The sequence below is a fragment of the Montipora capricornis genome, chromosome 1, assembly GCF_036669925.1.
Source record: "Montipora capricornis isolate CH-2021 chromosome 1, ASM3666992v2, whole genome shotgun sequence".
NCBI lineage: Eukaryota > Metazoa > Cnidaria > Anthozoa > Scleractinia > Acroporidae > Montipora > Montipora capricornis.
This window is the reverse complement of record NC_090883.1, coordinates 39506338-39518772: the sequence shown is the minus strand read 5'-3', so window position 1 is coordinate 39518772 and position 12435 is coordinate 39506338. Positions and strand designations below refer to the sequence as shown.

Sequence of the window (12435 nt, the reverse complement as noted above, 5' to 3'; positions counted from 1 at the left end):
TGACGATCTAACGGATGATTTAAAAAAAATAATTGCATTTTTTCCTTCAATGTGATGGACAAGATGTGGGTTGACCAAGAACCTGGGAGCAAAATTACTAACACTGCAGCGGACAATTATATGCTGCCAATAAAAAGAACTCACCACAATACAGAAGCAATATTCTGTTGGAGACTTGTGTGACTTCTTAGGATTGACAAAGTTGAAAAGATTTGCTCCATCAAACTGAACATAACACTGCAAATCCTGGGAAGCCTTATGAAAATTAATAGAAAGTATTCAAGTCAAGACAGAGAAGGCACTTTAAAGCAGGTTACCGGTATTGTAAACTTGTACAAGGATATTGGTGACAAGGGATTTGGACCCTCCCCTGACATATATAAGCCCTAGATATCGGTCCCCCTATTGAATCAGGATTTATGGACCTCCGTTTTCTCAATTCATTCCACTCACGTTCCTTTGAACCGTGGAGACAGCGGTCTTTTACCTGACACCTATTTACACCTCATCAGTAAGAAATAACGTTTATTAGTGGGCATATAAAAGGGCTCATGTAACAGCTTTCGATCACCCCCTGAAGAAGGGCGTATTATAAAAGCGGGACTGGACGAAGCTGGACTCTGGACCGTCAACCAAAAAATTCAATTTAAAAAATTTTAAAGCAATGAGCAAATTCACTTTTAACTTACGTTCAATAGTTTAATAGATGAGCGACACCATTATTTGAGAACAGAAGGGATGACGAGGAAAACGCATAGTTGTTTGGAACGCACGCATTCAACTCGGAAAACTAATTTTGCTCTTTTGTGTTCCACGGGCTTTCGTGTTCATCCTATTTTATTTTCTCTCTGAGCAACATTAGCAAGAAATGTAGTCTTTGTCTGAATGAAAACTTCATAATCATATGTAAGAAAGAACTGTGTAGCCTTAACAGAAGAAAGGAATAAGCAAGTTCATGCCCCCACAGAAACCGATATGTACTCCGGAACGTTGAAGGAACGTCAATTTAACATACCGACATATAATCCCCTTATATCATGTTTTGTCACCTAGCAGCTCCTTAAATGTAACGCATTTACTATAGCAACCATTCAAATTTCCGTATTTAACTGCCAGCTTTCCAATTTCAACAATTCAGTCGTTAAAATTGCCTGATGAGTGTGGTACTTGTACCATACGAAACAGTTCTGTAGCATTAAAACGATGGTTACTCGTGAAACCTGCAGAAGGCTGGTTTGGCTAGCCGAAATATAGCACACCACTAAAATCAAATCTACGTTGTATCGGGTCTTGCTGAAAATAGTTAGCTTCTCAACTTGTAATTACGCCGATCAGATCAAGCCACTCATCCAACGTACACCGACAGGAAGATTGTCCACGGTTGCTTGCTTCATAACTCATGGGGATGTGCCGCTGGACGGAGTCGCATTTATTTTCACGGCTGAATTGACTATAATGGGGGTTGAATTTTCAAGAGAGTTCCCGACAGAGTTACTAGAATGGGGTCGCAAATTGTCGGGATTTTGGGGGTAAGAAAATAGTCTGGCTAGAGGGTTTGAAAAATGGAAAGATTCGCAGTAAAAAAAAGTTGTTACAGAAAGAACTGTAGCACTGTTGATTTAATACTTACTTGTCGCATTACATTTTGTTTTGAAATTACAATTAAAAATACTTTATGTAAGGTTTATGCATAAACAGAAAATGACTAAGTTGGGGTCGCTAAAATTACATTTATCCGGCCAAAAGTGACAAAGACGGGGTCTATAATTGGCCATAAAATAGGGGTAGAGATTCTGAGAGGCCAGCGGCACATATCCAGCGAAAATTGACCCAAGTACCCACCGGGAAGAAGACCTTTAACAAAGAGCTTATCAGTGTTGAAGATTGATTTGTCCAAATTTAAGCTGGGTCCAGTCCAGCTTAATATGCCCCTGAAGAAGACATTAGACAGGAGAGTCGAAACGTTGGGTTATAAATTCATTTTAAGCCGGAGTGGAGTGAAACGATGTTTGATTGTGTCCACCTGACTGCTTTGTGAACGGTTATGTGAACTGTAACCTACCAGAATCCTCACCACCAAAAACTACTATTTCACTAGTCTTTCACACTCGTTCGCAACTATCTGTATGCTGCCGGTAGTCTGTAGGTCAGAAAAAGGCGTTGGAGTACCAGAAAAATAAGTCGAACTATTCTGTTTATTTTGAATTTGCAGAATATTTTACTGATGACCAGACCTTTTCACAGTTTCTGACACAATCTTGGTTGGGGGGCAAACGCGGCCGAATTCAAAGCTCTATATAACTGCTACAGAAAGGCAGATTTCAAAAATATTAAAACATTTTTAGTCATTTCATTAATATCAATCAATCAACGGAAAATTGGATCATTCCACAAAGAACAACGTCTGAAAATTGGACATATGAAATCTCATGCCTCTTTAAATTTCTCGCGAGATTTTGCATAATTTTGTTTGCAACGGTTTACATGTAATTTACAAATTTCATTAACGGTCGTTATAGCTTGATTCTGATCACGCAAATAATCTCAATAGATTTTTGAGAGGTATTCCCGCTATCCACAGTCGTTCGAAGTTGGCAAAATTCCCATACATTCACTGTAATTTAAGATGTGTTTGCCCTCCTACCAATATGGCATCAGAAACCCTGAAAAGGTCTATTAACCTTTGATTTTCCTTTGTTTGAGGAATAAATCCCTGATCCTCTCAAGAACAGGAACTTTTTGTTCCAAGACTTCTTTCCAAACTCCTTACATTGCAAAGTCCCCTCTATTTCAGGAACTCTTGTACAGGTGCTAAAAAGTTTCTGCAAATAAGGCAATCAACAGACCGTATTCATAAATGGCGGCCAAAAAAATTATTCTTTTGTCTTTGGGCTAATCACCCTCACTGGCCTCACTTTAGAGCAGAAATTCGTTTCTTTTCGCTGTTTCCTGGTTTTAGTAATGTCTGTGATTTATCCGGCAGATTAGTGCTATCCATCGTTTGAACAACTGGGGTCAGGTGTATAACCAATTACCCACATGTCGAAAGAGTGAGGAGGCCAACTCAAGGTGGTTGGGACAAAACCTCAAAGATGAAAGGGAGGGGCAGGATTAGGGGAGAAAGAGAACCAGCAAATTGGGTGATCAAGGACATGATGTTTTGCACTTGCCAAAAATCACCCATAAATCCTGTGATGTATTACATAAGCTCATATCACATGCTTGTCAGGTGCAATTACGTCAGCTTGTTTTGCTCTCTGTGTTGTTGTTGTTGTGTAAATCGTCATAAATCAATTTACTGGATTTAGATTGCAGTTTCCATCCTCTTTAAATACATAATGACACGATACGTTAGAATTCCCTTTTTCCTTATTTACATGTCAAGTATAATTTACTAGGCAAGGTAGGTGGTAGTGAGATGTCTGAGCAGATTCTAATCCCCCCAGGAGCAATAATTATTCTTCTATCATGCAGAATTAGAGCGGTTTTCAATTGAGTGTTGAAAGTACTTAGCCAATTACTTTGGTTTTGCATTACTTCATTCACTGATTGGTTCAAAGTTCTCATGCCACTTTTTCAACCAATCAGAAGTGAAACCAAAACCAATTGTGGCTTGCACGTGCACATTTTCCGCATTTTGTGTTGGCTATGTGTTTAATTACTTCGAGTTTTGATTGGTTTACTGGATTGTCTCGGTCCTTTTGACTGGCCAAAGTAATTACTACTTCAGTTTTGGTTTTACGACACTCATTTGCTCTAATCTTACCTGCTGTAAGATGATCTTGGCTCTCTGAGCTTTCTCTGTAACCGCCTTATCAGAATTTTCAGAATCCAGCAAATGAGGGGGGAAATAATTCTGTAATGATTAAAAAATAATAATGTAGAGAAACAAATGAACGAGTAATATGGGACAGTGACAATTCACTTCTGCAAATTTCACAGCAACTCTGTAACTCTATACAGCAAATTAAAAAATTAATTCACGAGTTTTTCCCCTACGATTAATTTTGTTAACACTCCTTTTTTTGCTAAAAGTTGTAAACAACAGTAGACTGAACAATAAGTCCTCAATCGGTGCTGCATTATGGAAAAAAAAAATCACAGGATAAACTCACAGATGTGTGTACAAAGAAGTGATAGTGTTTCGCATCCTTTCTGAATAATAACTTGTTACTTGAGCCTGGTGCCCAGGTATTCAACACAGTCAGAACAGTTTCATGATCCTCAAGATTACGTTCTGGAAAAGTAAAAAATAACTAACTTAGCAATAACCAAGGAAACCTCAACCAATGCAAGGAGGAAAAAAATATACCCTACTGGTTTTAAAGGCCAATCAACCTTTTCCTTGATGATTACCAGTAGTTTGTTATATCTAAGATTTTGTTCCTTTCAGCTTTCAGTTCAAATGATATCACCTCAACACAACATTGTTACATCATACAACATCTCACATCAGACTACTGCCTTTCAAGACTTGGAAAGAGAATATCTTGGAGCTACATGTACAACCATCACTATCCCCACTGTCCAACCAAAACTTTTAGGAGTCTTTGAACTTTGCTTAACCCTTTCACTCCCAAGAGTGACACTTATAGATTTTACTCTGTCTAACGCCAGACGATTTTACTCGTCAATGGGGAACCCCACAGGAGTGAAAGGGTTAACCTTGCAAGACATTTGTGCCTAAAGGCTTCAGAACTAATACACAACAACAGCTCCAAAGATCTATTTTTGTCCTCTTTTGTTGAACATCTTCTTTTGATGTACTGGTAAACAACTACTTGTGACAATTTATTAAAAAGGGTTGAATATCATGATTATACACTTACCAAGACCTAAATTAGTCAAATGTTCAACAATCACCCACTGAGGATCATCTTCCACTTTGCTCAAAAGCACAAGTTTCTGGCAAGCTTCTCTGGCTGTCATGTAAGGTGACACCAACAATCCAATAGGTTCCTTGTCTTCATTAAACACATTCACTGGAACATGCTTAATGGCAGTTGAACAGAAAAATCAGTTTTGTTTTTAAGGTCTTTTATATACAGTAGCCGGTATTTTGATAGACGTGTGGAGGAAAGTGCAAAGGTCTCTCCTTCCGATAAAATGTACTTTTAATTCACCCTCTTCCCTCCAAAATACAACCTTTTTATCATCAATAAAAAAAATCAAATAACATAATTTATGCACAAAAATTTGGTTTTATCAACGGAGTTGATAATGTAAATTGGCCACCGTACAGGGATTCTAAAAGCTGACGTTTCGAGCGTTAGCCCTTCGTCAGAGCGAATCAAGGGATTATGGGTTACGTGTAGTAAAAAACACATGGCTATCTGCGGCCTTTCACTACATCTAGGTACGACGGAAAGCCGCAAGAATCTGGAACAAAAAGTCATCTTTCAAATCGGCACCCTTAATCCTCACGGTATTAACAAACGCTTTTCATTTAACTAATATATTCCCATTTTTCACGTTACCATGTTACCACCAATAGCGTAGCTCCTACTCTATTATAAAAACTACACATAACCCATAATCCCTCGATTTGCTCTGACGAAGGGCTAACGCTCGAAACGTCAGCTTTTAGAATCTCTGTACGGTGGCCAATTTACATTATCAACTGCGTTGATAAAAACTACTTCCCCACCACAGTTTCTTTAGAAACTACCCCTTCATTAATTTATGCACAAGTCTGTTTTGGGCTCTTCAGAAGGAGGGTTTCTTTTGAAACAACGGGAACAATAATTTCAGAATGCAGTTATTTTTGCCCACTTTCTTGTTCTTGTAGAAGCTATTTTTAAAGAAAACATAAATTCGTACTTATAGAGTTTATCAAAAAAACAATATGGCAAACTGTTTGGAAAAAGTTGATAATACATGTAAGACAGTCCAAAGGAAAAGACATTATTTTTTCATCACCTCTTCAAGGCTGCATTTTTTCTGTTTTACTTGCTGACTGTTAATTGCCATTCTGCTTTCTGCTACATGTGACTTGCAATGTTCCAGAGTGGATTTTGGACAATCAAGTTCACAAGGAGCAACATAATGGTTTGGTTCTGCTTTGGGATCTGAAGTGGGGACACAAACATGCTCTTCACCTGCAGCAACATCTTTTGATGATTCTTTCTCTGTTTTTCTGAAACTACCATGCACTTCCTGACTGAGAGCAACTTCATTGATAGATCCCTTATGCCAAGTCCTTGTTAGACGATCCACAAAATTACTTCCACTTTCTTGTTTCTTTGATGTCACAGGGTTATAAAACTGAAGATAGCTGGATTGAGGAGATGTGGATCCTCCTGATTTTGTTCCTTGGGGCACTGAGTAATAATTGTCATTTTTGTCAATCTTCAGGGAGGCAGAACTGTGAGACTGTTGAAAACTTGAAGGAGTACTAGTTGTGTTTGTTCCCTTAAATTCTGAACAGCCAGGCACCAGATTGCTACATAAATTGCTTGTAAAGTCAGATTTTTTATCATTGCTGTGTGTTAAGTTGTCGGAGTTGGTTACAAATGTTTCCAAACTCAAATCACTGTCAAAGGCATCTGCAATGAAAGATGATTCATGAAAAGATTGTTATGGCAAACTTTTGAAAATTAAAACGTAAACAAGACCCAGAATTTGTCAACTTACTCTCATCCCTAAACTGTTCAGGAGGATCAACCTAGTCATAAGAAAGATAAAGCAAGTCAAAACTATTTTGGTTCTTGAAATGACGTTTTTTTTCTGTTTAAACAAAAGCATACTTGGAAAAAAAGTATTAAAGTGCTCCACACATGGACAGCAACAATGTTTATTCATTTATTTTTATTATTTTATTTTTATTTATTTAATCAATTTGTTCACAAAGGCAGGTGACAACACAATAGAACATTAAGTCCCCTACAAGTTGTATCACCCACCCAACCCAACCCACCCAATGAACATAAAAACTAACTACACCAATCCCTCCCTGCTGGTAATTTCTAAAAAAAAATTAACAAGAAAATCTAAATTATTAATCCTATGACATTTACAGCAGACAAGTTTGAAAGTACGAGTGTCATCAGCATCAAATACAACATGTAATCTACAATGTAGTGAAGTAGAATTCATGTTTTAAACTTATTCTTAAAAACATTAACATTAGATTCAGATTTTAGATCAGAAGGTAAGGCATTCCATAAATTTGATATTCTTACAAAAAACAAATCTCTAAAAAGAGATGTCTTAGCATAAACATTATTAAGGAATATCCCAGAGGCACCATGGCGTGAGGTCCCTGTACAAAAGGAAACTCAATTATCAATGCAAATATTTGTATATCCTAGTTTGCATTGAAAAAAAAAAAACAAGACATGTATGTCTAGATATTCAAGCCGATAATAATTTATTAATACGCAATAAGTTAAGGCTAGTAAGTCTGTCTTTGTAAGATAATTCATGGTTATTGCATAATTATAAAGCGTGAAGCACGTCTTTCGACTTTTTCAACCTCCATCATCATCAGCATTGATGTTTGAGGGGCCCATACTTGAGAACACTGACAAAGGAGAGAACATACCAAGGAAATGAGATTATTCCGGTACAGTTCCTCTTAATAAAACCAAGCATACAGTTTGCTTTAGCAGTCACATATCTAACATGGTTAGACCATGTTAGGTGCTTGGTAACCATGACACCAAGATCTTTCACAGATGAGACTACTTTAAGGCTGATGCCTAACCCTAAGGTTCTCACATTTAGAAAAATTCATCTCGTTAGCCAAGGACCAGCATAGGAGGTTATCTAAATCACCTTGAATAATATCAAAGTCTCTGATTGATTCAATACCTTTATAGCACTTTGAATCATCAGCAAACATAAGGGTAGATACTGTTGTAACATTTGGCATTTCATTGACCTATATGAGAAATAGGATCGGTCCAAGCAAGGACGCCTGAGGAACTCCGGATTTGACATCTTTCCAAGCCAAGCATAGGCCATTGATAACAACACGCTGAATACGGCCATGACGATAACTTTTAAACCACTTTAGCAGTGGTCGCAAATACCGTAGCACTATAGTTTTGTCAGCAACTTCGTGTGGCATACAGAGTCAAAAGCTTTTTCAAAGTCTAAGTAGATAACATCAGATTCAAGACAGGAGCGGCCTTTATCTAAAGTTTGACCAGTTTCATGGATAACTTGAAGGAGTTGAGACATACAAGACTTGCGTGATTGAAACCCATGTTGAAACAAGTAAATAGAGTCCTTGATGAACGGAACCATATGGGAAGCAACACAGTGTTCCTGGATCTTAGATACCACTTGTAGCAAGGAGATAGGACGATAGTTACTCATTTGATCTTTATCAACTTCTTATGAACTGGAGCAAGGTTAGTGCATTTCCATTGAGTAGTCCTGACTTAAAATTGCTGATATCACTCAATATATGGTATGCTGTCTCTGACATTCCAGTATGCACCTGACGTTAACATGGAAACATGACGCTAGTTTAAATGATCCAAGCTCCTTGAAGTCTGCTGTCGTTCAGTACTGTAGTAGAGCACCTGCACAAGTAGTTAGCATTATGTTTCTGATACAGCTGCATAATGAAATGTCACATAATGTAAAAATAATAAAAGGATTAATAAATGTGTAAGTATGTACATGTAAGTCACAAGGTGTCTCCTTAACTAATTAATTAATTAATTAATTAATTAATTAATTAAGCCTACGAACTTCATGTATTACTTTTTGGTTAGGGTTCTTTTTTAGGTTAATGAAGTGATGAATTTTAACAGGCTGGAGTCAAATCTTCAATCTACCTGTACGACCTTCCGATTAATATATATTTTGGATGTTTACTGCTGAACAATGTGATCGAGACTCATGGAACCTATGTTTCTATGATTAAATTTATTAATGGCCAAGTATGGATGCTTGAAGTAACAGAATTCAATAAACGGTAAATTTAGTATAGTATAACCTGTCTTGTAAAATTTATTAATTATTCAACAAAGTTATGACCAATCAGCAGGTTCTATTTTAGTCACATGTTCTATGTAAACCTCAATACAAATCAACTTTTGATGCTGATCTCTACTGCATTCAATTTATTGTTTTATTTCACAAGTGTCCGATCTGTATGGGTGTTTACCATGGCTCACATTCAGCTCACCATTGTAAACACCCATACAGATCTTACATGTATCTTCCACCCATATTTTATCTATTACTTAGATAGTTGGATAAATTGCATCGAAATAAAGTTGTGCAACTAGGTTTTCAGAATGAATGTTATCCACTTGAGGGTTAGAACCAACCATACAAAAACAAAATTTAATAATTTACTGACCTTGTCAACATTTATAGCATTCAATTCTCCAATTAAGCTTCCTAAGGAGTCCAAAACATGACTGATATCTGATGAAGAATTACTGTGAGTGCATTTAGATGAGGCCATTATCAAAGGTCCCAGTAGAAAACTGGTATTCAAACAAGCTCACATTTCGTTAGTTGTTGTAAGTAACCTCTTGAAAGCCTGAGCCTGTGTCCAAAGGGAAAGAAAAGCAGAATTAATTTACAAACAAAACCTTTCATTTGTTTCCAAAGTAAACAGTACCATTTGAGTTCTTCAGGCTATTTTACTAAAACAAACCCAGAAAATGTGATAAATATGATTATGGTTCCATAAAATCAATCAAACGATAATATTAATTTTGTTGACAGGAAGTCGGGGATTGCCCAACAAAATTATTATTTTAGTTCTACTGTTTCAGTTAAATTAAATTATATAACACTATGATCAGACAAACATGCAGCAACAAAATGAATTAATCTGTAGTTGTCAATTGCTTTATTTTTCACACACTTGTTTGATAACTGTACTTTCTACCAATGAAATTTAAAAAATAAATTTAAAAATAAATAATAAAGGAAATTAGTATAAATACACAGGTGATTATACAAAATCGCGCCCTCTCATCGGCTCGCTATCTCAGATTAATATTATCAGCCGATAATCACCTCGACGGACAAAATGGCTGCCAGTAGTCGTTTTGCCACTGTAAGTTGAAGATGATTTCCTGTTGAAAGGTTTTTTTCTCTTTTTTGAAATAATCACCTGTGTATTTATACTAAAACAATCATTCGCCTCAGGCGAAGTGATTATCGGTGAACATTCACCTCGACTTCGTCTCGGTGAATATTCACCGATAATCACTTCGCCTTTGGCGAATAATTGTTAAGTACATGGGGATATTCAAAAGCATTCTCATTGGTTAATGATCAATTTGAAAGAAACTCATAGACCGCCCCTTCATCCATAGCCTGTTCCAGGCTTCCAGATAGTCAGGAAAGCAAAAAAAAAAAACAAAACAGCGTGCGAAAAAAGAGTGGGGATTGGGTTGAGTATTGCAAGCCGTTTGTAGCAAAATTTAACCCTTGAAATTCAAGTTTAATCTGCCAAATATTGATTTAATTCAAACCAGTAAAAAGTCATTCAATCCAATCCCTTGAGGTTTGATTCAATACAAACCTTGAAATATTTGTTTCACCCTGTTTTGGTTTTATTCAATCTTCCTGGGACGAGTGGGGCCAAAAGGATAATCATGTGATACTCTACTCCTGCGTTTCTGAAAATCAGCAGACTCCATTTTGTTGAAATCATGGATGAAGAAGAATTGCAAAGCTCCTTGAACATCTGTTGGGGAACTGCATTGGCAGCAAATCCCCAAATGCAACAAGGTTCAGTTTCCAACACTCAGGCTTTGAATTAAAATAATACTACAGAGGGTACTAGATCATGCTTGTCATGTACTAGTTAAATCAGGAATGAGAAACAGCACGGGTGGTGTGAGCTTTTGTCGTCTGAATTGGTTGACCAGAAAGCCTATAAGCTACTGCATCACTTAACAATCGTAGTAGGACTCAAGGTAAACAAGTCACCAGAAAGAAGAAAACCCTAGAAATTGCTTTACTAAGGAATAGAAGAGAATCTAGAATTTCCTTGTCCCTTGTGGCAATGCTACAGCGACCCCTTATTAACGAAGTAACCAAACTAATGGTTTGATCAAGAAGTTCAGCATGCATTCCTGCTGTTTCCATATCAAAAATACCTTGACAAATGTTGTCAGTTTTCAGCTTGCCATTTTGTCGTTGCAACAAAACTTCATACCAAAACAAGTGTGTACTCTCTCATACTCAAGGGACAGTGGTTTATGTTGGTCGTGCTCATCCCACAAACAAATATGAGGTTTGAATTGAATCAAACTCCAAGGTATTGGATTGAATGACTTTTTACTGCTTTGAATTAAACCAATATTTGGTGGATTATGGACTGAATGATTTTTTGCTGGGCTGAATTAAACCAATATTTTTGTGAATTAAACATAAATTACAAGGATTACATTTTGCTAAAAATGGCTTGTCATAGTCGAGGCTGCATGCCAAGCCCCCACTCCCTACTATCTGGGAGCCTGGTTACTTCATCCACAAAAATAAGAAATCTTTTTATGAATATTATTACTGGGTTGCCAGTATAGCAATCCCAGTCAGAAAATGGGTAATATTTCTCTGTTTTTTCATTCTATTTTAATTTAATTTTTTTCCGTATCGGTGAAAGTCTTGCCTGTCACTCCCCTGCTAAGTGGTGTCTTTGAGCATAGAGTCTTCTGTGCGTAGTTTGTTAGGTTTGAGGGGGTTGGGGTAATGCGTAGATTTCTCTGGTGTACTATATATTATATCTACATATTATGCAAAGACAACTTGAATCTCTTGGAAGACAAAATGCAGCTCAGTTGACAATATAGAATAAAGAGCTGTGTTACTGCACTACCACACATACACAATGCGTGCCTATTTTTTCTAAAGATGACAGGAATTTTGATTAATAGGTTGGTAGCAAGGTTTTTAACCTCGGAGAAAGATCTGTTTCGTTGTATCAACGTGTGAGGCAAAGGGCCTTAATGACCCCCGACTTGAAAAATTTGACTGGAACGCTGTAGTTCAATACCACCCAACTCAGTTCTCTCTGTTTTTTAATAACGCGTACCACAAGCAACCCCAGTGTACGCTTATCGAGCGTCTAGTTAATTAGTAATCACATGATTTGTCTCCAAATTTTCGAAACCTACAAACTGCGCTCGTGTAATTTGCTCGTGCTCATTTTTCAAATTCCACTCGAAATCAAAGTGATTACTTGCTGTACAAACAAACAGGGGAAACGCCAGCATGCATATAACAATCGGAATATAGCGTTCGCTCTCTAAAAGACGCCTGCTATGCAGGCTAAAACATACCCTAACCCTAAAACATACGTTTCTCCCCTAAATTTACATATACAACAGAAGTAGAAGATATTTTATGCTAACTTTATACCTTCCGCATGCGGGTTTTCTTGACTCTTCGCTGGTATAAAGGATCAGCATGAAATTCGTGTTTTCGTTCGAACTGCGCCTGCGACAATAATTT

The 12435-nt window shown here is 37.1% G+C and overlaps 1 protein-coding gene across 2 annotated transcripts in view; it reads right to left on the bottom strand.

Moving 5' to 3' along the window:
* Positions 1-12430, bottom strand: part of LOC138043142 (growth factor receptor-bound protein 14-like) — a 27523-nt gene extending 15093 nt beyond the window's left edge. The window contains exons 1-9 of one of the 2 annotated variants that reach the window (XM_068889286.1): positions 12343-12430; positions 9320-9511; positions 6634-6664; positions 5920-6545; positions 4830-4992; positions 4116-4237; positions 3767-3856; positions 2682-2822; positions 145-255 (exon numbers count right to left, since the gene is read on the bottom strand). In XM_068889286.1, coding sequence (XP_068745387.1) covers positions 145-255; positions 2682-2822; positions 3767-3856; positions 4116-4237; positions 4830-4992; positions 5920-6545; positions 6634-6664; positions 9320-9427 — 1392 coding nt within the window. In that variant the 5' untranslated portion in view covers positions 9428-9511; positions 12343-12430. Of the gene's footprint in view, positions 1-144; positions 256-2681; positions 2823-3766; positions 3857-4115; positions 4238-4829; positions 4993-5919; positions 6546-6633; positions 6665-7812; positions 8101-9319; positions 9512-12342 lie in introns of those variants that run through there. The other variant, XM_068889279.1, reaches the window with a different exon arrangement.
* Positions 12431-12435: the final 5 nt, after the last annotated feature.